Raw genomic sequence first — 26,229 nt, forward strand, 5'->3', positions numbered from 1 at the left:
TACCTTTCAGGCTGATTCTGCACTACCCTTACCAAAACTCTTTAAAAATTCATCTTGGGGAAGGTGAACTTAGCACATTTGGGGTTTTTTTTAGACAGGTGCCTTGAAGAATAAGTAATGACTCCAAGAAGGTTGAATGACCAAAGACATTCAATACATTTACAGCATCGACAGCCTGCGGAGGCCGATTCTAATCATTTGGGTCAAGAAAGATATCAACCGGATGTCTTTTAGGTTCTTCCTAATTATAAGAAAAACAAGGAGAGATTGTAATGTTTCTCACGTGGCGTATTGTGTTTGGTGCAATGAATGGAGGAATAAAAAGCAACAATAGAATACAAAAAAGCCTTTGGTGTCAATGGACCTTATCTGTTTGCTGTGATCACTCGTAATGCTTTGAGGACCCATTATTATTACCTTCCTAATTGTGTTCTTGCTGTTTTGGACATGTTGGGTCATACACAAGTTCAAACACATAGGTTGTGCAAGAGGACTTGTTGTTGTTTTCTTTTTAAAAGGTGTTTGTCCAAACGCGGTGCAGCACAAACAAACCCAAGCACGTCATACTGTGTGCAGTTTGTGTGCACTCAGTATGGGAGCTCCTGCCCGGGTCCTAATGGAGGAAATTGCCTTTGTGCTCTTCACATATACATCATTAGTGACTATTAGCAAGGTAATGAGGAATTATTTGATGATTTGGTATTGAAAAAAAAAAAAATGCTCTGAAGTGTCTTTTTTCTATCATATGGATTAATGGATGTTTTTTTTGCAAACAACAGCGCCGATAATGACATGCTCTGGAAGAGCATGATATGAAATTAATAAACCAGATAAAATGTCTCACAATCGTGTAGGGACACCAGCAGGGAGCTTATGAATAAAGGACCCTGTTTCTCACTGAGATGGTTCCCTCAGTAAACATTGTCAACACGACTTGATGATCTCAATTGCTCAGCCTGACTTTCATTTCATGAATTCAGTTGGAAGTTTAAAATAAAAATAAGACCACACAGCAGAGTATGCTCTCTGTGATTGACAGGTCGCTCCCACGACCAGGTTACGGACGTCGTAGGCGTCCCTACGTCACTCCTTCGTTATCCCAATACGATCCAGACGTTACCGACACAACATGCCGACCACTCGAGGGGGGTTAAAAATGGCTGATGTGACGACGACTCGGTCCACGTCTTGCGAGTCAATTTGATGTCATAAATGCTTTTTTTTTGCCCTAAACCGCGACAAACCGTGAAATTTACACAACGCACGTAAGAGTTGCATTTTAACAGCTACAGGTGCACAAACGGCATCGATCTCAAATGCCCTCAGAGTTTGACTTAGCTAGGTGAAAGAACGCGTTGGATTCTTCGCGTCCATGTCAAAATGGCGGTTCGTGAACAATGCCACCAGAAGGACTGACATTTTGGTGTCTTGACTGATCACGAAACTAAAGCGGGGACGTCATCGCCCCTCGACAAAAGGCTCGCTGGTATTTTAAACGTTGGATCTGTTGCTCTGCACAGATTATCTGGAATAGCTGGTTCTCAGTCGGGCTGTCAGGCGCCCATCTGTAGCTTTTCTTGGATTCTGCCTTTCTTCATCACAGATGATTTGGCTGCTTAGTTTTAATAGGGGGAGATGAGATCCTCTGCTACTCCTCTGTCTGCTGGACGTGTGTCCTCTTTCCTTCCTTCCCTACCTCCCTGACTCCGTCTGACAGAAAAGAATGCAATGAAACGATGGAGCATCAGCATTCTCTAGAGGCCGAAGAAGGGCATAACACAGTCTCTGCACACACATTCTTCTTTCTCTCCGTTCTGCTTACTTGCAGTGCAAAATCCTATAATATTGAGAGCACGATACGATGCTGTGCAGCATTTTCTACCCTGTGCATGGTACAATCGGACTAGAAGGATATAACAAGAGGAACCTTAACTGAACATTTTAACGTATTCTTTTGTCACACCATTTTGGACCTAACAACTTTTGACAGTGTTCGATTTCCACATATTCATGTTCTAAACTTGACATGTACCTTTGGTCGCCTGTTTGCTTCCTCTTACTGTATTTGGTGCATTCATGCCAATGACTGCCAGTAAGTGGGTGTATATCTCTATGAAAGAAGAAACAATGAATTTCTGAATGTCCCTCCCTCCTGTGGAATGCAATAAAGACTATAAATTTGTTTCTGGATTTGTGCTTATTTTGATACAAGTTGAATACAGGTGTGATCTGATCTCATTATGATCCCATAGGGGATTTGGAGTAGGTTTTTTTTTTTTTTTTTTGCTGACATCAGAAGGCTTGTAGTAAGTTTCCTTTTGACAACTACTTAGAGTTGTTCGACTGGTGTTTATCTTTCACTTTTTCTTTTGCTTTGATAATTATCAGACTTTTATTTTGAAAGGCCCCTCTTTTTGTCACGGTACAATCATAGCCGGCTCACTTTGCATTCTGATGCACACCAGTTTGTTATCATATAAAATCCAGGTCTGTCAGCTGTCTACTCTGTCGCCTGCCGGTTGTTTTTTTTTTCTCTCTCTCTCTTGGGTCTAATTATCGTTCTCACATCATTTTCTGCTCCCTTGTCACTAACGGTCTGCCACACTCTCTATTTCCCTATTCTAAAAACAACCTTTTTGCTGGTCTGCTCCTGCAAAACAAGTCCAACTTGAAACTGCCAGAATGCATGCAAGAGCATGTGGGTGTATCCGCGTGACGCTCCGCCCTTGCCTCCATTCCTCCCATTCATGGAACTTGCAGCCGCTGAACACCTCAAAGTAAACTGCCTTCCAAAAAAAAAAAGCCAGGTGAGATCGGGTCAGTGAGTCAACGCGAGGCCACGGCGGGGAACTTCGCTATCACGCCGCTTCCCTGTGTCTAAGGTAAGAGGCTGTGTCTTTACTTTTAAAAAAAAAGTTTCAGATCAAGAGGATACTTTAGTTCAGATACATTGCAGGCATTAAAGACAGTGTGAGAAGACGGGACACAGAAAGGGAAAAAACTATCGCTACTTCTCCTTTGTGTGTGTGAAGACGAAGGATAAAAAAAAAAAGAAAGACGGATAACTGGAAGCTGTGTGAATTGAACTAAACTATGTATTGCTTGTGTTTTAAAGCGTTACCTTGAGAAATGAACGCTGGAGGTGTAACGACCCAATGTGCAAACAAAAAAGAAGAAAACAGAGCTTCAACCCCACCTTGTTTAGAAGCAATGACTCACACAGACAATGTGGTGGAAGGGAAACAAATGTGCAACTCGCTTAACCTGCAGAACAAGTAACAGTTACGGATCTATCAGAGGTGCCGTATCAGATGGCTATCTACACGAAGCTCTACACATGGAGATTTTGCAATGAGGACGGCGACAATTCAGACGTCGTAAAATGTCAAATGTAGCATGGTGTTGTCTGACCACCCCGGGCCTATGATGTTTGCGAGTTGGACTCTTAGCACATCCAGGAGAGCTGTATTTGCATGGCACCGAGCGGGAATGTTGGAATCAAACGCATCCCAGACACCTGATGTTTTTCAATTGGGTAAGCACGGTGCGTCTCATCTGTCGCCGCGAAAGAGAGAGGGACAAACACGCGGCGAGGAGACAGACGAGGCCGGCCGCCGTCGGCACGGAAAGCAACATCGCAATCTAAAGCAAATGGGAAAAACAAATTGTGGTGCAGCTTTGCCGTCGCCCTGAGACAAGATATACCGTTGTCTTTGAGGTTTTTTTTCTTCTTTTTTTTTACTATCTGGCGCTGAATGTCGCCTCAAAGTTTGTTTATGCCAGAGTGTTTTGTGTGAATTTCAGGAGAGAGACCTCACACTGATAAATCATATGCTCTCAATAACACCTCTGGTTGCATTCCCCACTTCAAAGGGGGAGGTGCACATTGATAGAGAGGGAGAGGGGGGGGGGGGTATCTGGCTTTCCGTGGCCTATGTCGTGATTGTGAATGCCTTCGTTCAGATTAGTCTTCGGGCTGTGTAAATTTGATAGTTAGGACTTCACCATGAGAGAGAATATATCAACTGATTCAACAGCTACATGGGATGCAGAGATGCCAATAATGCAGAAGTTTAAAAAAAATGTGCTTCGGACTAGACGAAAGTGTGCCTTCCGACTCTTTCAAAGCGCCACATTTCCTTTAGAAAACCTTGTGTTTTACTGCAGCCGAGTCAGTCGTCATTCCTGGTTGTGGTTCTGGTTCTGACGTATGTCCCCCGTCCCTTTGGCAGGCCCGGCAATACAGCCCGGGGTCTCAAGCAGGGGGAGCAGCGCGGGGGGGGGGCTATCACAGGGCGCAGCGGAGCTTCGGGCTGCGGGTGGAGGGTGGCGGTGAAATTGAATCAGGGTGTGTTTGTTTGGTGGGATGGTTGCAGCTCGAGGCCAACTGGAGTTTCTGTTGAAACCTTGCGATTTTATCCGATTTAGCGCCGGATCCAACCTGTTTGTACCGATGACAAGCATTAAGAATCTCGCTGATGGCCGCGTGCGCACGTGAAGGTCATATAGAAGCACTGGAATGAATCCTAAACGGGGGGAAAAAAAAGTTGCACACAGAAACTGAATACTCATTCGAAGCGTGCATGCGCACAGCTATATGCAAAAACCACTTCATACGCACTACCCAAACCCTAGAGAGAGACACAATGAAACCAGAGAAATTAGAAAGTGCACAAACACACACAGACACACATGCACTCACACAAAGAAAGAGAACATGGCTGTGCAGTTGATCTACAGAAGCTCATCGTTAAACTGAATCCACACGGTGGTATTTTCTGTCCCGGAGTGCGGGTACCGTGGCACGATCAAGGCTCTCCGATGAAACGCCGTCGCCTCGAGGTCCTTTGAAGAACCCAAACCGCAACGGGCTCGCCGTGGTTACGGAGGAGGCTTTGGCGGCCTGATCAGCCTCGCTGTTCATTTAGCTGACTAATCGAGTTGAGAGCATCGGTTGGTCTTTTCAGCAAAGGAGGGCTCCACTGATGATTCACTCAAGGATGTATTATGACGGCGCTTATAAGACTGAGCGGTTCACATATGGATCTGGTATGACAGGGAATGTCTGTGTGGTTAAAGATGTTGTTTTGTTGCCTCACAACTGATCAGCACTTCTTAATGGTTTATTTTATTACTATGGTTTTTGATTGTTTCCCAATCTTTCAGGGAAAGGGAATTACACCAAAAAATTGTATTATAGTAAGCCTTCTGAGAACATAATAGGCGATGCCATAGTGGTGTCATCACTGTTAGGTCACCTCGGAATTGTAGATAAAACTGATACCAACATTATAACCCTTTGCTTATTCCCATGCACATTTTGTATTAAAGCATTAAACAAGCTGATTCAATAATGTTCCCTCCTGAGCAGCAGAAAATAGTGTTTTGCCATCATCAAAAAAAAAGTCATTGTGATAAATGGATTATGGAAATACTTTTTATGAATACTAGTTTTTTTTCCATTTTTTTATTGCAACCCTTAAAACTTTCTGGGTTTTCGTCGTGTTGATGCTCATGGATGATGAGAATCCATCCATTTCATAAAATCAAACACATAGGGTGAAGATCATCCCACCCCCGAGGCAGCAGTCATGAACTGGTCCGCTTTGGAGTCCCTCCTCAGTGGGGTCAACAAGTACTCCACCGTGTTCGGCCGCATGTGGCTCTCCATGGTCTTCGTCTTCCGGGTGCTGGTGTTCGTGGTGGCGGCCCAGCGGGTGTGGGGCGACGACAGCAAGGACTTTGTCTGCAACACGGTCCAGCCGGGCTGCGCCAACGTGTGCTACGACCACATCTTCCCCATCTCCCACATCCGCCTGTGGGCCCTGCAGCTCATCTTCGTCACCTGCCCGTCCCTGATGGTGGTGGCCCACGTCAAGCTACGCGAGAAGAAGGACATGCAGTACACCGCCTCGCACGAGGGCGCCCATCTGTACGCTCACCCGGGGAAGAAACGAGGGGGGCTGTGGTGGACGTACCTGGTAAGGATGAAGGAGACAAAATGTTCTACTTGGAGTCTCTTGCTTGATATGTTACACGTATATATATTAGAATATTGTGCAAAAGTTCATTTATTTCAGTAATTCAACTTAACCGTCTACCAGGACATTTTAGAGCACTTCATGCTTCCTTCAGCAGACAAGATTTATGGAGATACTGTCTTCATTTTCCAGCAGGACTTGGCACTTGCCCACACTGTCAAAAGAATTTGAATTTGGGGTTTTCATAAGCTGTATGGCATAATCATCCAAAATTGAATCAAATAAAGGCTTGAAATATCTTACTTTGCTTGTAATGAGTCTATATAATATATTAGTTTCACCTTTTAAGTTGAATTACTGAAATAAATGAACTTTTTTTTGCACAATATTCTAATTTTTCGAGTTTCACCTGTAAAAGAAGACACTGCAGTGCTTTGTCCTTGACCGGAATTATTCAATGTGGAAATGTCAGCTTCTATTCTCTACGGCCAATCGGAAACAAGTATCATCATCACTCCAAACGGGCCTGAAGATGAGCTTGCAGTGGTTCAAAATGTTCATCCTATTTCTTACAAATCCTGCGTTTGAACATTTGTCTTTCTCCCATAGTTGTTATCCTCAGCCTAGTAATGACATCACATTTCTATTTCTTCCTGGGTGGAACTTTTGTCAAGTTTATTTTTAAACCTCCAGAAAAATGTTTCCCCCAGGTTTAACCCCTCTTGAAATCTCTTCATAGGTGAGTTTGATTTTCAAGGCAGGCTTCGATGCTGGCTTCCTCTACATCCTGTACTACATCTACGACGGCTACGACATGCCCCGCCTGTCCAAGTGCTCCCTGCAGCCCTGCCCCAACACGGTGGACTGCTACATATCGCGCCCCACTGAGAAAAAGGTCTTCACCATCTTCATGGTGGTCTCCTCTGCCCTGTGCATCTTAATGTGCATCTGTGAGATGATTTACCTCATCTGCAAACAAATCCAGAAACTCATCAAGAAGAAGTACAATGCACGGCAGAAGCGGTTTGCCGAGAATCATGAGATGACACCGCTGGCTGTTCCCAGGTCAGAGATCAGGTCCAGGATGTCGCTCAGTGTCGATCCTGCGGCTTCTATCCAAAATCTCAGCAACGCCAGGAAAGAGGAAAATGACGCACAACAGAGTCGTGGCCTTGTTGGAAAAACTGTGCGAAGTACTCAAAGGTCCACTGCAAGCATTCATCAGAGCCAATGAGGAACTGGTGCTCCACACCAAAGAGATATCCATCAATTCAGCGATATCTGAGGCAGCATTTTATAAATAGAGAGAGAGAGAGCGCATGTGTGTGGATTTGAGCATGTCTGTGTGGCCGATGGTTCAGTTTGTTTGAGATGTTTTTTTGAACCCTCTCCCCGAGAATAAACACTGCCCCCTAACGTATGAAAAAAGATAAAGCATGTGGCAGCATTTCCTCGCTCTTATGTCCCACTGACACACAAAATGCATGAACACATTGTGGAATGATACAACATATGTTTAAAACAGCATTGATCCCTGGGGGGGGGGGGGGGGGGATCCCGGAATGAAGATGTACACAACAGGTGGGTTAGTAATAACTTCACTTTGCACTTTTTAGCGATCAGTCGGCTCCTGACATAAGGATCCCATGTCTGGCTGCTTCTTCTCCCCCACCGGATGGTCACCACTGTGTTTAAATACAGGGAGACAAACAAAACCTTCATTCCCTGCAGCTGAGGCCCATTATGCCTCCACCTGGCCCCCGTTCCCTGAGCCACTCCCCCTCTCTGGCCCCTCTCACGCCCGCCACCACAATGTTTTATGCACAACATTGTTTATTCTTTCATAGTGAAAAGAGCCCACATAATATAATGATGACATGGGGACCGCAGAGAGCATTTACATCTTCCGCCGTGACCTGAAGACACACCTCTTCAGACTGTACACTGACGAAAAACAAACAAAAACTAATTGTAGCATTTAAATGTATCATTTATAACAAGTTGTAAATTGGCTTATTTGATGAAATTGCACTTTCTGGTTCTCTGAGTTGTTATCCCTATGATTGAAATGCACTTATTGTAAGTTGCTTGGGATAAAAGCGTCAGCTAAATTTACATGTAATGTAATGTAATATGTATTTTGTTGTATTTATTGTTGTAGATATATAAAGTTACTAAACTTTTTAAATTTTTATTTGTATCTCAATGTGTTCACATATAGTTCGAAGAACAACTTACAAAAAAATAGGACAAAAAAGATTAACACAGATACATGAAAGGATAAATGATGATGTGTGTACAAGTGTAAATATCTTTATATTTTACAACTTTAGTCAATTTATTGTATATGTACACATACTTAACCAATAAACCTTATTCACATTCACATTAGTAATTTATAACTATTAATTAAGGGTTGGTGTGTGACAGTTGGTATGGGGAGGGAAACCTGTTTAGTTTTATTTACATAAATATGGGGTTAAAATAAATCCTTAGCATAACATACGTAAGATAAAACCCAAATAGACGCCCAGTAGATATTACAGAATAACACTGTAAGTGACTAACTCAACAATAAGTATTTGACTTTAGTCATGAGGGTGATGAGTTTAGTGATTCACCCGTTTGCGTTCTGACGTCACCACTTTGCCACCGTGCTGTCCAATCAGCAGCAGGAGGCGCGGGTGCGGTTGTGACAGACCCGGAAATGCACCAATAGATGACAACCGCGAGCGGGCCAGTCCCTCATTTGTATCCGCCTTCACGGCTGCTTTGCCGAAGTCTGTCAGAAATGAGTTTCCACTACGGCCAGGTATCGAAACACGGCATTTTGTGTAATGTCTTTGTGGTTTAAAATAACGTGTTTGTATCCTTAAATGTCTCTAATATTTGTTGTATTGCCTTGATAGTACGTAACTGACGTCTTAGGACATAACAAACACAAGTGACGTTAACGTTAGCGATTCATTTGTTCGCTGTAATAGTTGGAAATCAATGCAAATAGTTGCTACTTGGTAATATTTAGTAGTTGATGTTGCTGTTTGTGTGAACGTTATGTAGATTCAGATTTCGCTAAGATTGAAGGAGTTAAAGTCATAACACTATGTAAATTAGCGTTGGCCGGGTTTGTCAATGATGTCTTTTTTTCCTGCATTTCATCCGTCTTTTCCAAGCGAAGTCTCGCGATAGCTTGTTACGTTACTTTATTGCTGTCAGTAGTATTCTTCCAATGTCTCACGGTACAGGTATTAAATGGTCTTTTATCTCCCTCTCAAGAGGTATTATCAGAGGCTCCATCTCCCCACACACAGCTTGTTTTATTATTTGCTATTATCACACAGTCCCAGTGAACTTCTCCCACCTCTCTCTCTCTCTGTAGGGCTACCCAGGAGGAGGCCCCCGACCACAAGGTTCTCCATACGGGGGAGGCAGTGGTCCATACGGGCCGAACCCCTCAGCTCCATACGGCGGTGGACAACAACAATCAGGGAGTCCCTATGGTGCTTATGGATCCCCGGGTCAAGGAGGGCAGTATGGGCAACCACAAGGGGGTTCCCCCGCCGGGCATTATGGGGGTTACGGCGCACAGCCTCATGGAGGACAATATGGACACCATGCTCCAGCAGGTAACTATAGGCCGAGACCGGCTTGTTCGGTTTGTGCCTCTCTGTAGGATTACACGGCTGGGGGGGGGGGGAAGACACTAGTAATACTGAGGGGGGGCTGACTGGCATTTGAGACATATGGGTGAAATGGTGTGTTGTGTAGGTGTATGCACATGTGTGATTACATTGTTTCGTGTAGCATCGCAGCTAAAGTCCTATGTCCTCTGTTGCTGTCACTCGTCACCCCCCCCCCCCCCCCCCATTCCTTTCAGCCTCCACTCATATCATATTTTCTAACACATTTCTCTTCCTCCATGTACTCAGGTAATGGCTTCTGGCCCCGACACTATCTCCCTCTTGGGATGACTTTTCATCAGCGCTTGACCCTGCAGCTGCCTTTTTTGTCTTTTTTTCTTTCCCTACTTATGGAACACTGAGTGTTGGGGACGGAATTCTTCTTCAGAATCGTTGGGGAAACCACACTGGTTGGGAATAGTAATCCCCATCTAAGCTTTCTTTCCTCTTCCTGGAAAAGGAGATGAATGAGATGATTATTGGATGATTTACGCAGTGGCAAACCAGAATTAAAAACTCAACTATTTTTAATACCTTTTTCTATTATCCGAAAATTACTCCTGCATGTATGAAAGCAACAGCATGTATAATGTAGTTGAGTATTTTATTTCTACGGCATCTTGTGTCTATAAACAAGATCAAAAGTTCGAAAGCAGAAAAGAATCTTGCGGCGGTGGACGTCTTCAAATTCATTGAGAGCCAACGCTTCTCTCTTCACCATCCTATTACAACTCTAACCCCCCCCATTCTCTCTCTCTCTCTCTCTCTCTGTAGGTAACGTCCCCCCGGGTGTTAATCAGGACGCGTACCAGTGGTTCCAGACTGTCGACACGGACCACAGTGGCTTTATCAACCTGAAGGAGCTGAAGCAGGCACTGGTCAACTCCAACTGGTCTGTTTTCAATGACGAGACCTGCCTCATGATGATCAGTAAGTCCTGCAGTTGCGGCCAAATAAAAAGCTCAACAGGTTAAGCGTGAGGTAGCTCCACGTCGTGGTTATAAATCCTTTTGATGGTGTTTCTTGAGGAAAAATCATCACGCACAACTTTGAGAGAACTAATCATCTCCAAAATGGATACATTTCGGAAGAATAGAAAGACATCGGTGTGGCGGGACAAAGAAAGTAGGCTGGTTTTAGAAGTCTGTAGCCCTCTAAATTCCAACAATGTGTATATTGAAATCTCTTGTATTTCTAAAAAGGCAGTCCGAAGTGGTAGCTCGACATTCCACTTGTGTGCTTGCCACGGTGACTAATAAGTTCCATTTACTAGCAGAGTGCTGTGTCAGCCCTGGGTGCGCAGGCTCGTGACGATGGACGCCCTGGATGCCAGCAGGGTCGACCAACCACCGAGCAGAGATGTCCGAGCCTTGTTTTGACTAAATGCCCGTCCCTTCCCCTCCCCGCAGACATGTTTGACAAGACGCGCTCGGGCCGTATGGACATTTTTGGCTTCTCTGCGCTCTGGGACTTCATGCAGCGGTGGAAAGCGCTCTTCCAGCAATATGACCGAGACCGCTCGGGCTCTATCAGCGGCATGGAGTTACACCAAGGTAGACCCCTCGTCTGTCTGTGTGTGTTTTTATTGAAGCTACCATAAAACAAACAAATTAGATCCTTTTGGAAACAAACGAAAGTTTGGAGTTTCCCTTCAAACCATATTTTTCCCCCCTGTTCTTCGTGTATTAGCCAAGCCTGGAAGGAAAGTTTTGGACCCCTGCTGTGTTTGCTCTGTTCTCCAGGCCTCGCGCAGATGGGCTACAACCTGAGCCCGCAGTTCTCCGAGACGTTGGTGCAGCGCTTCGCCACGCCCGGCGCGCGACCCGGCATCCAGCTGGACCGCTTCATCCAGGTGTGCACCCAGCTCCAGAGCATGACGCAGGCCTTCAGGGAGAAGGACACCACCATGTCGGGCAACATCCGCCTTAACTACGAGGACTTCCTCTCCGGAGCCGTCACCAGGCTCATGTGAGGCCCCCCCCCCCTCCCCTTTCACTGCTCCGCCACAAGTTTCCCTCCATCCCACATTATTCCGTGGGTTGCTGCTGTGGGGGACGTGATGCGCTCCATCGCGCGTTTGAAACAAGTTCATTGGCTGATGAAAGGGCATCTAAAGCCTTCACCGGATGGCTTCACTTTCACCGGGAACAGGTGGGAGGGTTTCAAAACGGGCCCATGCTAGAGAGCCCCAGTTAATTTAGTTTTTTACATAAACTGCAAGAGAGGCCTTGTTCACAGGTGTTTTTCTTCCGGATGAGTTTACTATGGATGCAGCCGTTAACGTGTTCCTGTGCCATTGAAATGATATTCAGCATCTCTGGAGGGTGTCTCTATGCAACGGTTGCACATTGGATTGAACATTGCTTTATATTGTATTGTGTATAATTAGCCAAAATAAGGCCACTTTTTTAATAGTTGATTTATTCTACTCCCAGATTTGCTGGGTATTTGATTAGAAAAATATAATTTATGATAGTTTTCTGCTCGATGCATTCCAGTAAGCCAGTATCAACCATAAATAAAAACATAAAGCTGTGGGGAAAAACCAACCCAAAAGAATAGAAAATGTCCCGTGTTTCCTGCTTTCCCATCAATGAAAGGTTTTGTTTTTTAATGTACTTTATTAGATTAAAAACACTGCTGACGCAGTCTCTAATCAGACAATATCATGGTTTCTTGTGCCAAAAATAAATAAATACTTTTCTTTCAGAATTTGATGTCTGCATATTTTTTAAACATGATAAAATCCCTTACTTCACTTTAAAAAGATGCTCACTGTAGTGTTTAATCTGGATTTAAAGGGCAACTATTTAGACTAAGTAGAGTCTACACTTAAATGGCAAGTATTTTTGTTCTAAATAGAAACATTAAATGGAGATAAATCACCTCAAAATTGATATTTTATCCAGCTAAGGTGCAGCTGTCACATCCAAGCCCTACTTTTGAACTTTGCCCCCAAAATGTCCCAAATCAACTACTCTATTTCTCCTTTGTGGGGCGGATTGGCTGCACACAAGAGCAGAAGAGCCTCTGTCTTCCCCTTCCCCATCTGGCGCTTCTCTCCCTCACCATCTGCTCCTCTACTTCATCTCAGATCACACGCCACATCTGTGTCGAGAGGCCTCCTGCTTCTCCTCGTCTCTCCAAGTCCACCAAAAACTCCCCGGTGCATCCTTTTTGCTCGTATGTCGCATCCGGCTCGGCCCTTGCCCCTCGGCCTCCATTTTAATCCACGGCTAACTTTTGCTGCCCCGTTGCTCAGTGTCACGACCCCCCCTTTTTAAAACCATCGAGTTTGGGGACATGGAAGCGGGACAAGAGGTGCATGCTGCTGTAAAGTTCCCACGCAGCAGAGAGCATTGCAGCAGCTTATGTGATCCAGCAGTGATTTAACCCAAGTCCCGATTGTCCTTTATTGTGTATTGGAGAGGATTTCCCACAACTGACCATGCTTGACATTGGTAATTACCTTGTGCAAGCACCGGGTCTGTTGGGCTTCAGTTAGCGAGGATGTTATGTTGTGATTTGGAGTTACAAAATGGTCATGTTTAATACAAAACTCTTGGCCAGTGCAGCTCTAAATCTCATTTACTAATAAGCAGGAACTGATTTAATAATCCTGGCACTGGTACAGTGCTTCGTGGTAAGAGCAGAACTGGCACAAATAGTGTTGTTTTACCCGCCGGGGATGAGCACATTTCACTTTGTCTGAAAGGACTTATCAATTACCATTTTTGGCAACTACATGATGGACTGCGGAGAGGGAGGAACTGCTTAAAAGAATAATTTCCAAGCATGAAGTACGATCACCCACACAGAGACACGTTAATCACAATCATTTCAGCAGTGTTTGGAAGTAATGAGAACATAACAATTTGGATTTAGTTCCATTTTTTTTAACTATCTCCCTGTGCACAAATGGCCGATGAGTTGGAAGCGGTCATCCTCTGTTCTGACTCCTTGTCGCTCCATGTCGGGCTGTATTATAATAATAATTGCTGTAGATCCGTCCTGCGCCCTGCACACTGCAGACAATAGCTTTGTGGTAAATTTTTTCCGCCCATAGTCAATGCTGCAAATTTATGGTTTCCCGGTGGGTGGCTGAAACAAACTTTTTCAGCATTTCTCTTAAGCCTTTAAAGTAAATATACCGTAAGCCAAACTTCTAGAAGAGTGTTTTTAAGCGAATCACTAGAACCTCTAGAAGTGTCTGTCTATACAGCTGTGCTTTAAAACCTATAAAAAGCTATCATGACATTTGAGGGATTTGACATCAACTACAAAGACTTTGTGTCTTTGAGGTTCTTTGATAATGAAGCATATTTTTCTTAATGCTTAATAAGATATAATTGAATAAAATGGAAATCATTACTTTGTGAGATTGTTGTTTCAGTCAATTACTATTATTATTAAATTGAATATATGTATCTCATATGATTTAATAGAAAGTTTAGCCTTGCGTTGTATTGTGTATATATACTGTATTTTAACAAACTTCTTGCAGTACCAGCAGATATTATTGATTCCTTCTATATGTCCAAAAACAAACGTAAATGGGTGTTTTGGCATTCCTCATCTCAAGGCCGTGTGCCCCTTTCACCACTAAGGGGCGCTAAAACACCGAGAAAAAAAACATTGCAACAGATCGAGGCTTGTCAGCCAATGAAATGTAACCAGGAAGGTCACAGACAGTGTCCCGGATGTTGCGTTTGTCCGCTGCGGCACCAACGTGCAAACTGTAAAGGTGAGTGAATAAAAATTAACTATTGCCATTATGAAAATTATACAGACACAAAAATCTTTGCCCATAAAGGGGGCGCAGGTTTATAGAAGGCGTATCACTACGCAGTTGGTAATATCTGGTATCACTTAAGTTAGCGTTGTCTATAGTTAGCTCATTGTGAGGTAGCCATTGTGAAACCGTTCCATAATATGACTTTGACGCAGCAACTTTAGTTAACAGTTATTGACATTTATCAATAACACTTACGGCATATCATTTCAACATGAATGCATACTGGCAGATGCTCTTTGAAGTTCGTTCCAGCCCTGTTCTGGCCTGCTTAGTATTGGTTGGTCCACGGCTTGCCGAACTCCATAACAGATATTAACATACGAATTGTATTTATTAGTTGCAAGTATCTAAACCTAAAGCCTTTTAAAATTCAGTTTTTAAGTTAAAATTCAATCAGCGCCCTCTCTGACTTCCCGTTTCTAATTCGTGTAGGAAGCCACGCACAGACACAATGTAATTCTAATCTAATTTGGAGATGTAAATGTGTGCTGATGATAGCGTAGCATTGCTAGCTTTGGTGACACTAGCGCCGTGCTAACGTTGTGTTAGCATCGCTAGTAAGGCCAGGGCTCATATTCAGGAAACTGTGGACGCATATATGCAATAACAACAAAAAAACCTTTGTACTATTTTTCTTCAGCTCTTATAGTTAGGTGTGCAGCTAAGACACCACGAGGGCTGCCTAAGATGGCCCACTTGTGTCATCAACTTGTTTTATGTTAGCAAACACAACTTATCCATGTACCAGTTATTTCTGCATACAGTTCCACTCAATAAAGTTTTGGCATATGAGCATTTCATTGGTTTAAGATGGTAATGCTTTCATGTTGGCTTACAACTTCATTATGTATTCTTTATTTTTTTCCCAAGGGGCCGAAACAGAGTGCAGACATGTGGCCTCTGTTTTGGACAGCGGCACGGACCTATGCCCCCTACGTCACCTTCCCTGTGGCCCTGGTGGTGGGAGCAGTGGGCTACCACCTGGAGTGGTTCATCAGGGGGACCCCTAAAGCCAGAGAGGAGAAGGGCATCCTGGAGCTGAGGGAGGAGAGGAAGCTGCAGGAACAAGAGGGTACGGACGGCACCCAGGTGCTGAGCCTGAAGGAGAAACTGGAGTTCACACCTAGAGCCGCTCTGAACAGGAACCGACCTGAAAAGAGCTAACGTGCACTTTCCCCTGTTTTCCCCACAACGATTCACCCCCATTTACCTCAGCCGTACATCCTCACTATGTAAATATCTACTTCTTTTTAGAGGGAAATTAAAAGGATCCTCATTTGGTTTGAGTCAATCACATCTTATATGTGCTGTATTGGATCTCCTGACCTTCTCCTTGAGTCACACGCCATTTCATTTATTGATGAATAGCCATACCAGGATACTATAATTCAAAAACAGCCGAAATTGAGACTGTGGGGGGAGGGGGGGGCAGAGGTCTGCACTGATGCTATTTGTTCTACGGCGGTTTTATGTACATGTAAATGTGTTATTGTGTCTCTGCTGTTAAATCACACACGAATAATTCATGAGATGTCAAAGATGAAAGAAACAAAAAAATATATATATCATGTTCTGAGCCTGTCGGAAAGTGTTTCTCCTTTTAATCATTTCTGAATGTGAACTGTGACTGATTGAAGATAAAAGCAAAGGAAGAGAGGAGGAACAGGTCTTTGTTGTAATTCTTTTTCATCTCGTATAACCTTTTGATGGTATGTGACAAAATAAGCCAACAGTGTGTGAGGTCTCAAGATGTTTAAGCTGCTTAAATTCCTATTGTCTGGCACATCGACACAGTACTTTCATTTTAGGAAGTTGGGATGGTGTTCAAACTACAATTGTCCTTCTAAAACAATTATGATGAATAAAGGAATGTTAGCTGAAAGGGCTCGGATCATTTTTACCAGGTTCTCTTTTCAGCAAAGTAATGAAATACGTTTTAGAAATCTGACCAAATAACTGGTTCCACTTGTTATAAAAGAATAGTTCTTTCAGGGACAGCAAGTTACATCCAACTCGAAGGAAGTAATGACTCATTCAGCTTCGAGAAGGAAATTCATTTTCATGGAGAAAGTTTGATGAAGCGAAGAATTCCGCCTTAGGTTATGAAGATAAAGTCTCACATTTCCTCAAATCGGGGCTTAACATGTATTTGCAGCTGTTGTCTGAGCAGCATGTCCTTAATCAATTCCACATTTTACAGAAATAAAGGCTGATTCACCGAGAGCAAGTTGAAGAGTTTTTAGGGAGAGCCATAACAAACCAGACAATTTCAGATACAAGGCATCCTTTCAGATTGAGAAATGATCACACCCCGTCATGGCAATTAGCTCCGTTTCATTTTGGCAATTAAATGGTGCACAGTAAACTACACAAAATGAAAAACAACCTCAACAAAAAAATCAAAGATCAAACACAAGATACATCTGACTGTCAAAAGGCAAAAAAAACGACAAAACACAAATGATAACGATGACGATTCTATGTGGAACATTTAAACCATCCAATGCAAATGTAATTGAATGTTTTGTTTGACACAAAATCTTTCTGTGATCCAAATAGCATACTTAATGGATTTTTTAATGGATTTTGAGAGGCTGCAAAGTCTATCTACTATCTATTTACTTAATCAAAATGTCTTTAATTTAAAAAAAAATAAGGTTGTTGAATAGACAATTTTTGCATTCTTTTGAATCCATGTAGCTTTAACTAAATATTTAAATTTAACACGCCATGTCCCTTTCTCTTCCCCCCCCCCCCCCCCCCCCCCCAGGCTTAGGCTGGCAACCTCGTGTTTGTCGTCGCCATGAACCGTGGGTAATCCATTCAGACCAACTGGCAGACTTAAGAAAATGCTCGTGAGGGCCACAACACGTCTGCCAGAGAGACCCCCCCCCCCCCCCCCCGAGCGCTCAGCGGGTCGACAGCGGGACGGCCAGCCATCCCTCTGTGAGTTCAGCACCCGGCCCATTACCACCAAACCCGATGCCGAGCACCAGCCCTCTACCCCCCCCCCCCCCCGTGGTGCTTTTATTTCGAAAATGAGAGAGCGCTGTTTTTAAAGCAACGAATCAGTTTGAAAGGAACCCAGCGAGCTGGATGAGAGTGAACTGGCTCATTTGGGCCCCCGGTGGCAGCAATGAGTGAACCCGGGTCTGAATCTCAATAAAGCGCGATGGTGATGGATGGAGTTTGCGGTGGATACGCATGATGTGCGGCGTTTCTGCACTGGCTGATTGAGTGTGCAGTATTTTCAGTGTGGCCCTGAGCGATGCATTTTCACACAGATTTACAGCTGCCTGTGCAGCAACCTCTGCTTTTTAAAATGCATTTCATCGCCAAATGGTTCTACAGGCATGTTCATGTGATTTTTGGCAAAAACATTCTTCTCGATGCATGCATGAACCAACAGGAGGTTGAAGCTCCCTCCATCCTTTTAAGGGCACCTTTCTTCTCTTTAATCTGCAACAATCTGCCACTAACGTCACAGATTTACACATTTAGTCCAACAGAAACAATGATTCACCATCGTACGCTGGGGATTTTCCTGTGTAATGTTTTTAAAAATATGTGTTGAAGGAATGTGAAGGAACTCGATGTGAGCTCCTTTCGGCGATGTGGCCTGTGCCCAAAACCGGCTTTGATCTCCGCGTGTAGGCCACAAAAGTGAGATTTCTTTTCCCGAGAATTCGATCGTCTTGGAACCGAGGGGGGGTTATGAGGTCAGGGGAACAAAGACTTGAATAAGAATCCTCCGTCGACTGAAGACGGAAAAGTAACCGGTGTCCTAAAACGCCACCAAATGAGCTCTTGTGGTGACCTCCACGCACTTAAGAGAAAACTAATAGTTCTTTTTTTTTTTTTTTTTTTTTTAAACTGTTCCTCCACACCCTTGTTAAATAATGAACCAGAGGGGTCCATCTCTCCTCCCCCCCCCCCCCCCCGCCCCCCCCCACCGGAGCTCTCTTCATGGACAGTTCCCTTTCCACAGTGAATTCGCTGGTGACATTCTAGAGATCAAGAGGCACGGATACATTGGCGCTGGAGTGCTGGATGCTGTGCTCCCCTCTCTCTCTCTCTCTCTCTTGAGTTTGCTATCGCGGTGTGCGAAAGGTGTCTGTGTGTGTGTTTGTGTGTGTGTGTGTGCGTGTGTGTGTGCGTCGGCGTGGGAACAATCAGAGGACAGGTCGGCCTGTGTCACAATGGCCAGCAGCTACGCCGTACTGTGGGAACCCGAGCAGCGAGGACCCTGGGAGGGGAGGAGGATGTCGGGAGGTGCTCCATTGTTCCTGCTGGATGATGATGGGGAAAATGGGTGATGCTGCCTGTTCCTTCTTGTTTTATTTTTTTATTTTTTTAAAGAGGTCCAATCCAACATCCTGAGTGGACAGGCCGGAGACGCTGTTCCTTTTGCCGCAGGAACAATAGAGCTGTCCGCCTGCTGGAAGGGCACCACGTTCACTATTAAACCCCCCCTGACCCCGACACACACACACACACACGCAGAATAGAGGAATACAGGTATTGCCGTACATATAAACGTATACACAGACAAGAAGGCTTGGCATAAACATGCAAAGGGGCTCACGCAGAGGTCAGACTTAACACATTTCGAGATGTTCTTTTCACATGGTCATTAGAGGATGAACTATGTTACTTGATACTTAATGAAGTTAGACTTACGTAAGAGGTTAACATCATTACTTTGGGTTTAGGTGCAGCTTGCTAAGGATTCCCATCCATCCAAGAAATCGAATAACGGCCATTTTTGTATTTCAAATTGAAACTTTCATTCATAGAAAATACTTTTATTATGATAGAAATATAATCAGGATGGCGGCGTTGTCCAAGTATTGAACAGCCGCAGTACTGGGAAATATTTAAATACCTCTTAAGGTTGGGTTTCTGGCATTATTCACTCCACTTTTAGCTGGTTTAGCTGGGAGGGACTAAATATTTGGTCAATAATTAAAGTTTATATTAAGCACACTAACCCCAAAAGTCTCCAATCTAAGTGCTCAAAATAAACCTGAAATTCAATTTCACAACCAACCGCTGAAGAAAGACACAAGCATCCCTTGTTGCATGCCCCGCCCCACCTCACACACACACACACAATCACAGTCTCTCTGTGTGTGTGTGTGTGTGTGTGAGAGCTATAAACGATGCCAGCCGCATGAAATGACTCCCGCCTCGCGGCCCCCGGGCCCTTTGCCCGTTTTCCCTCATCCGTCGCCGGCCTTTGATGCCGCGGCCCGCGACACTGAAAAAACAAACAGCGCGAGGGGAGCCCGGACCGGAACACAATGCAACAATGCCCACCGCCGTCCAATTGTCAGGGTGGACGATCCCAAGCGGCCGATCCTTCGGGGAGAAACAATACTGGAAACAGGAAACACCCACTTCCTATGCCGAGTTTAAAAATAGCAACCCGCTGAAAGCATTTTGGTCTTCTTGTGCCGAATAGCACACATGCCCAAATCCAGGACTGGGTGCTGGGGAGGGGACATTGTTATGGATACGGAGAATGCAGCGTGTCCGCATTGTGTGAGTTTACATTGAGTGTAACAAAGGGAGTTGGCATCCACAGCGCTGTAACACACACACACACACACACACACAGTGGACAAGAGGCACATCACTATTATTATTTGACATTATAGTCAAATAAAGAGATATTTGACAACCTCATTTAGCCCGTAGTTTGCTATTTTCATTCATTCATTCTGTATCTATCTATTAATACATAGAGAGACTGAGTTTCGGGACGGGAGGTTCAAACTGGTCATTCCTCTCTCCTTGAGTGAACGTTTGTGTGTGTGTGTGTGTGAACGACTTCTCTGCCTTTTCAGGGTGTTTCCTTCAGATACACAGGGTTTCGAGTGGGCAGGCGCCATGACAACCGGGAGACTTACAGTAGGTTGACCCTTTGAAGACGGCCTGGCGCCTGGTACGGACCTCGGCTGTAAGACTCTCCCTGGGGGAGAGTTGCCTCTGGGCATAGCAGTCTTTCTTGTGAGCCTCTTGCTGGTGCTCTGAGGCTACCTAAGAGCACTTTGAAGTGCTTTACAGTCAAAGAGCGTTTTTGTGTGTGTGTGTGTGTGTGTGTGTGCGCTCATTCACCCAATGTGAGACTTTGCCTTGTGGATCCACCAGCAGAGTGAGGAAATGCATCAGCAGTGACTTCAACAATGTGAGGAAGCGGCGGCGGATCCCAGGGGACTCATGTACAGCCCTTAAGGACGACCCGTCGCACAGATTGAGGGCCTAATGACTCCCCCCCCCCCCGCTTTTATTAACCCAGCTGTGCACAAACAACTGATCTCCACTCTGACGTTTCTACTGGAACGTCTTCTGAGGGAGTCCGATTTTGGAAATGGTCAAGACGGGAATGTTGGGACCAGGTAGCGAAAATCGTCACTTTCATCCGTCCGGTCCTGGCACCGACTGTGCGGAAAAAGCAATGGCGGCTACGACCTGTAATGGGAAGTGTGAAGGGAGTTTACGCCGCCGGCTCCGGTCGCCCCAGTGCAAATCTGTTTCCGTGACCCGCGTGGCTTTTTTGTGTGAAAAATGGGGAATGCCAGCCAAGTTGTGGGGAGCAGACTTTGAACTGGGCAGCTTCAGCGGGTCTCTTGTTTGCATTGTATCTGCCAAATCATCCTGGAACACGGGAAGAGGTGGTACCCACAATAAAACCAAATTCCACCCTGAGGACAGATAAACTCCTTTTTTACTATTATTATTATCATCATCATTATATCTGTTGTCAGTTTTTCAGTCACTTCCTGCATTGCTTCTTCTTGTTTGGCCTACAACAGATACCCCGCTTATCGCCACGGGGACCGATTGGCGATATTGCAGCGTGTGCGTGCGGTACTGCAGATGCCGCAAAAGCCCTGAAAAGAAATATGGCTGCTTTCATTGCCCCCTTTGTTGAAGGTGTTTGCCTTTCATCAGCCGCTCTCCGGGAAAAAAGAAAAAAGAAAAAAACAGCATTAACAAGCGCGACTCCCTGGAGGATGTTAAAGAGGTTCGGCACAAAGTGATGTTCCACCTTGTGTGAACTTTTACTGGCATATAATTGATGCCTCCATCCCGCCCCCCCCCCCCCCCCCCCCCCCGCCCCCCCTGTACTGCCAGCTACGGATTTGAAAACAGCCATTAAATCAAAATGATTTCCTTCCATTTGCCCCCTCAGGAGGCCATGGTCACGATAGCCAGTAAATCTCATTCACTTCTCCATACCTCCGTCTCTCTGTTATTGCCGAAGCGCTTTCCCTCCCCTTGAGTGATTCAGTGCCTCCGTATTGTGACAGTATTTGGATAGAGGTTGGACACAGGAGTTGGACAGAGAAGCGATACACACTTCAGAGACATTTTTCCCCTCACACAGAAATCTCGGGCCGATATTCTGAAAGGGAAAGAAAATCAAACCTTTTCTGTGCACCAGAGACCGATTTGTATTAAACGTCGTCTCTGTAGCATCGTCGCGGTAAAATTATATGAAAGACATGATTGACCTCCTCAATTGACGGTCTCATCATTAATTTAAACGTTAAACTTTATTTTCCACAAAAAAATAAATATTAAAACCGGTATTTCTTCAGAATACTTTAAACATTAAATACAGTTTTCACATAATCAAGTCATTTCATTTAATTCAGTTTGCACATATCTGTACCACTTTCAGTCCATCCAATATGCATCATAGATGCACCGGGAGTTCTTCCTCCATTATTCAGCCTTCATGAGCTAGTATGCGGTGGTCCTCTCCCTCCCCGTGTTCCTCATGGCTAAATCACCATGGTTACCGACGACGATAAGTCATTTACAATCCCAGAATTCCTCTGGTTTGGCTCTCCTTCTATTTAACCTTGTCTTCCCCGGGTCCACATCCACGAACTTGAGGGACCCAGTCTTACTGGGTGAAAGGGGGACGTGGGGGGGGGGGGCAGACATTGTGCGTGTGCATGTCAGCATCCGCGCGGCCACTATCCTCTCGGGAGCAGAGCGGGATCCAGAGACCAGTACATTCCACGGTGTGGTCGGAGCCATGGGAGAAAGAGAAGGGAGGAGAAATACGCTTGAATCTAGTTAAAGCGCGGACCCCTCCCCCCCCCCCCTCCCTGTTGCACTGTTTCTTTCCACTGCCGCCAAGGCATCGTTTGTCTGTAATCCCATCGTGGTGTCTCTCCCACTTTCTTTGCCTTGGGGAGTGTTCTCAAAATGTTTCCTTTGAAAAGGTTCCATTTATCTGGTAAATCTCTGTTTTTTCCGCCTGCCTCCGAGGCATCCAGTTCCAGTTCAATAGTTGTTCTTCCCCCCGCCCTTGTATCTTGAACACTCTGTTTGCACTCCTAGCAGTCGAGTGACAACAACACACCATCATACATAATGCTTCTGCTTAGAGTGTTCCTTATGGGCACCCTTGGTGTTTTTCCCAGGGTGCTTTGCGTGTGCCTTATAATGGACTCTTGGGCAGTGCTTCTTCATGGCCCCCATGCAGTTCACGTAACTGGGAAGCAAGTCGCTCCCAACCTCGCCGGGACCCCAGCTGACCTCGACACCCAGATCCCCGAAGCTCTCGCGAGGTCTGCCGTAGCACGGGGCCCCCTCCCCCGGCCCGGGGGGGTGGTGGACGAGCCCCCCCGCATCGTGAGACCCGGACGGTTCCGGCGGAGGTTCGGCAGCGGCCGCCCGTCTAGCCGGTACCTGCTGGGGCCGAGGCAGGTAGTCCTGGGGCTGCCTGCGGTAGTACTTCGCCAGCCGGTGGGAGACGGCGAGCTGGAGGAGCTCGGCGAGGTTGAGGAGCAGCGAGATGCCGGCGATCACCTGGGTGTAGATGGTGAAGATGGTCTTCTCCGTGGGTCGGGACACGAAGCAGTCCACGGTGTGGGGACACGGGGACCACGTGCACTCGAACTTCGCCGCGATGTAGAAGCCGTCGTAGAGGAACCACAACCCCACGATGAAGCCCACCTCCAGGAGCACTTTGGACAGGATGCTGAACGCATACGCGCACAGCAACCTCCCCTTCAGTTTAGGGGGGGCGGGCGGAGACCCCTCGGCTCGCCTGCCCCCCCCGCCGCCGCCCTGTTTCTCCTTGTCCCTGGTCCCGTCGTCACCGTCCCTTTCTGGTGCTCTCCCTCCCCCTCTGCCTCCAGCACCACCTGCCCCCGCCTCCTTCTCACCTCCCGCTTTCTGCTTGTCCTTCCCGGCCATTATGGCCACATATCCAAAGTAGAAGATGGTCGGCGTGGAGACGAAGATGACCTGGAGGACAAAGTAGCGAAAGTGGGAGATGGGGAAGGCCCTGTCGTAGCACACCGCCGTGCAGCCGGGCTGCCGCGTGTTGCAGACAAAGTCGGCCTGCTCGTCGTCCCAGGCGGATTCGGCGGCGGTTCCCAGGACCAGCATGCGAAACAGGAAGAGCACGGTGAGCCAGACGCGGCCGACGCCCGTCGAGTACTCCTGGCCCTCCTCCAGCAGGTGCTCCAGGTAGGACCAGTCAGCTCTGGACATCCTCTGCTCCTATCGGGACGACGAATGAAGAGAGTGAATCTGGCTCCGACACCCTAGTTCATGTGTCCTTTTTTCCAAAACCAAGTCCTCCAGGGGTTTTAATGGGTGCAGAGCCAAAGCAAACACGTTTAATGAGTTCTGTAAGCAACAAATGGAGCCACGTTGGTCCAACCCGTTCAGTATAGTGGTGTCGTTATTTGACAGGGGAACATGTGTATCTGGCTGCCTGTTAGTTCTCATGAAGTGTTCCATGAGCTCACACCGTTGTTAAAGGTGGGCTCCAACTCCTCATCATCCGGAGGTGAAAAACAAGGCCTCCGCATTCGCTAAAATTGAGTTAAACAAAAACACATGGCCATTTAATATGAAGGGAAATACTGTGCGCTTTCACAGTAAAACGGCAGTAAATGAGTTTAAGAGAAACAAGCCTCTTTAACATCACACAGGATTATTATGTGCAAACATTTATGAATCAATTAAAGCGTAGCTCAATTCATTCATCCTGGGACCGACTTCATAACACACTAACACACACACACACACACACACACAACTGAATAAACATCCTGTGTGGGAGTTGAGACTCTGCTGTGACTCTTTTTGTTGAGACTATTTTTGTTTTCTTGTTATTTCTTACCCTGTGGGAAAAGAAACTGTCCTTAGAGTGAAAATACAAACTTTCGGACAGGAAGAGACCAGACAATGGCTGGTCAGGGGTTCTGGTAAGATAACTGTATAACATTGAGTATTAAAGGTACCCCACAATAAACACCTACAGCTCACCACACACGTTTGCTGTCCAGTATAAAATACGATTTAACCAAGAAATATTGGACAGTCAGGTCAAGTCACACGGCTTTTCACACAACCTTATGATTACGTTAAAAGTCATGTTGTAGTTTTTAAACCACATAGAATAAAACAAATGATCACACAACTTAATATTAACGACTGTTATTATATAATTTATTCATCTATACACACACACATATATATATATATATATATATATATATATATATATATATATATATATATATATATATATATATATATATATATATAGATTCAGAACTCCATCCTGTGAAATAATAACACAAAAGTAGGATGGCCCGGCAAAAGTTGTGTTGTGCGCCGTAAGCCCGTTGATATTAATATTATTGTTCTTAGTGGGAATAAAAACAACACCATTGCTATGGAGAAATAAAGCGACACGTGATTACGTCTTTATGAGACAGCATATAGATGGTTTGTCTTTTCGGGGGGGTTCTTTCCGATCTAGTTAAGTTCCCCGTTTGAAAAGGTTCCTTACCTTTCTCTCTCGTCTCCTTGTCCTCGTGTCCTCGGCACTCGGTGTACTTTCGGCGTCCCGTTGCGTTGCGTTGCGCGCGCCCCCGGTAAACTGCGATGTGCGGCTCCGCTCGCTCTGCGCCTGCCTTCTTTAAAAATAAAAAAAGGCACAGACGTCGTCGGAAAATAGCGGGGAGAACTTTCCCATGCCCGCTTTCTCCGGCCGTCCCTCAGGAACTTGGTCCAGGAAATGGGACGGACTCTCGGAAAAGTAGCTGCGCCGCGCCGTGTGGGTATTTCACTCGGTTTAAAGACCACCCGGTGTCGTTATTTACCCGGGTTAGTGTCGCCTGACTTCGCTTATTTGATGGTGAGAGGCTTATTGGGATGTCGAGGTTGGGAATGGAAAACACTGCAAGGAGGTGGCTTTAAATGTCCAGCAGTTTTTAGGCAAAACACGAATAAACGAGACCATAATTAAAGTACTAATTCATACGCATTTTTTTACATTTATATATTTGTGTGGGTTAATTTTTATTTTACATATGTAGATTCAGGATTTTGTATGGACACGTGTAATTTTCCATGATGCCGCGCAATGGCGCCAGTCACCTTGTTTCCGGGAAGCCGAACACAAGCCTGTAATGTGGATCTAGTTTTTTTTTTTTAGAATATCATTTACGTAGTTGACTGGATTTGTGGCCCAACTCAAAACGCGTGTAGCTCTCCGTTATCCTGGTTTTGATGTTGTGGAATATTTGTCTGAATTCAAATTGTGTTTGATACAATCAATGAGACAATTTAATTATACCACACCTGAGCTACTTAATAACTTGACTTTTGCAATTTTTAAAAAAAGTATTTGGTTTGTTTTCAGATTTGGATCCGACCACATGCCGTCAATCTACCCAACTTGTGACCTGCTGACCTTTGACACGACCCTTCCATGATTCCAAGTAAG

The 26,229-nt window shown here is 45.3% G+C and overlaps 4 protein-coding genes across 5 annotated transcripts; 3 read left to right on the forward strand and 1 right to left on the reverse strand.

The window, feature by feature from the left end:
- Window positions 1-2,749: 2,749 nt before the first annotated feature.
- On the forward strand, window positions 2,750-7,539 carry gjb9b (gap junction protein beta 9b). Of its 2 annotated transcripts, XM_062558703.1 has the most exons (3): window positions 2,750-2,882; window positions 5,559-5,981; window positions 6,721-7,539. In XM_062558703.1, the coding sequence occupies exons 2-3, from the start codon at window positions 5,592-5,594 to the stop codon at window positions 7,213-7,215; spliced, it is 885 nt and encodes a 294-aa protein (XP_062414687.1). In that variant the 5' UTR covers window positions 2,750-2,882; window positions 5,559-5,591; the 3' UTR covers window positions 7,216-7,539. The 2 variants fall into 2 exon arrangements, with proteins under 2 accessions (XP_062414687.1, XP_062414686.1); XM_062558702.1 differs by lacking the exon at window positions 2,750-2,882 and having other exon boundaries at window positions 5,475-5,981.
- A 1,146-nt stretch (window positions 7,540-8,685) lies between these two features.
- Window positions 8,686-12,373, forward strand: pef1 (penta-EF-hand domain containing 1). The gene is made up of 5 exons (XM_037474509.2): window positions 8,686-8,793; window positions 9,361-9,607; window positions 10,436-10,591; window positions 11,071-11,214; window positions 11,404-12,373. The coding sequence occupies exons 1-5, from the start codon at window positions 8,701-8,703 to the stop codon at window positions 11,631-11,633; spliced, it is 870 nt and encodes a 289-aa protein (XP_037330406.2). The 5' UTR covers window positions 8,686-8,700; the 3' UTR covers window positions 11,634-12,373.
- Window positions 12,374-14,273: 1,900 nt separating this feature from the next.
- Window positions 14,274-16,119, forward strand: smim12 (small integral membrane protein 12). The gene is made up of 2 exons (XM_037474546.2): window positions 14,274-14,405; window positions 15,327-16,119. The coding sequence occupies exon 2, from the start codon at window positions 15,348-15,350 to the stop codon at window positions 15,618-15,620; it is 273 nt and encodes a 90-aa protein (XP_037330443.1). The 5' UTR covers window positions 14,274-14,405; window positions 15,327-15,347; the 3' UTR covers window positions 15,621-16,119.
- A 5,648-nt stretch (window positions 16,120-21,767) lies between these two features.
- On the reverse strand, window positions 21,768-25,637 carry gja4 (gap junction protein alpha 4). Its single transcript, XM_037474483.2, has 2 exons — window positions 25,291-25,637; window positions 21,768-23,987 (listed from the first exon to the last, which is right to left on the reverse strand). Exon 2 carries the CDS (start codon window positions 23,976-23,978, stop codon window positions 22,842-22,844), a length of 1,137 nt encoding a protein of 378 aa, XP_037330380.2. The 5' UTR covers window positions 23,979-23,987; window positions 25,291-25,637; the 3' UTR covers window positions 21,768-22,841.
- Between the last annotated feature and the right edge of the window lie 592 nt (window positions 25,638-26,229).

Source organism: Pungitius pungitius, chromosome 17, assembly GCF_949316345.1.
Source record: "Pungitius pungitius chromosome 17, fPunPun2.1, whole genome shotgun sequence".
In the NCBI taxonomy this organism is placed as follows: domain Eukaryota; kingdom Metazoa; phylum Chordata; class Actinopteri; order Perciformes; family Gasterosteidae; genus Pungitius; species Pungitius pungitius.

Coding starts and splice junctions, on each gene's coding strand:
- smim12 (XM_037474546.2), top strand. CDS start 15,348: ATGTGGCCTCTGTTTTGGACAGCGGCACGGACCTATGCCCCCTACGTC.
- pef1 (XM_037474509.2), top strand. CDS start 8,701: ATGACAACCGCGAGCGGGCCAGTCCCTCATTTGTATCCGCCTTCACGG. Junction 9,608..10,435: donor TGGACACCATGCTCCAGCAG/GTAACTATAGGC, acceptor CTCTCTCTGTAG/GTAACGTCCCCCCGGGTGTT. Junction 11,215..11,403: donor CGGCATGGAGTTACACCAAG/GTAGACCCCTCG, acceptor TCTGTTCTCCAG/GCCTCGCGCAGATGGGCTAC.
- gjb9b (XM_062558703.1), top strand. CDS start 5,592: ATGAACTGGTCCGCTTTGGAGTCCCTCCTCAGTGGGGTCAACAAGTAC. Junction 5,982..6,720: donor GGCTGTGGTGGACGTACCTG/GTAAGGATGAAG, acceptor ATCTCTTCATAG/GTGAGTTTGATTTTCAAGGC.
- gja4 (XM_037474483.2), bottom strand. CDS start 23,978: ATGTCCAGAGCTGACTGGTCCTACCTGGAGCACCTGCTGGAGGAGGGC.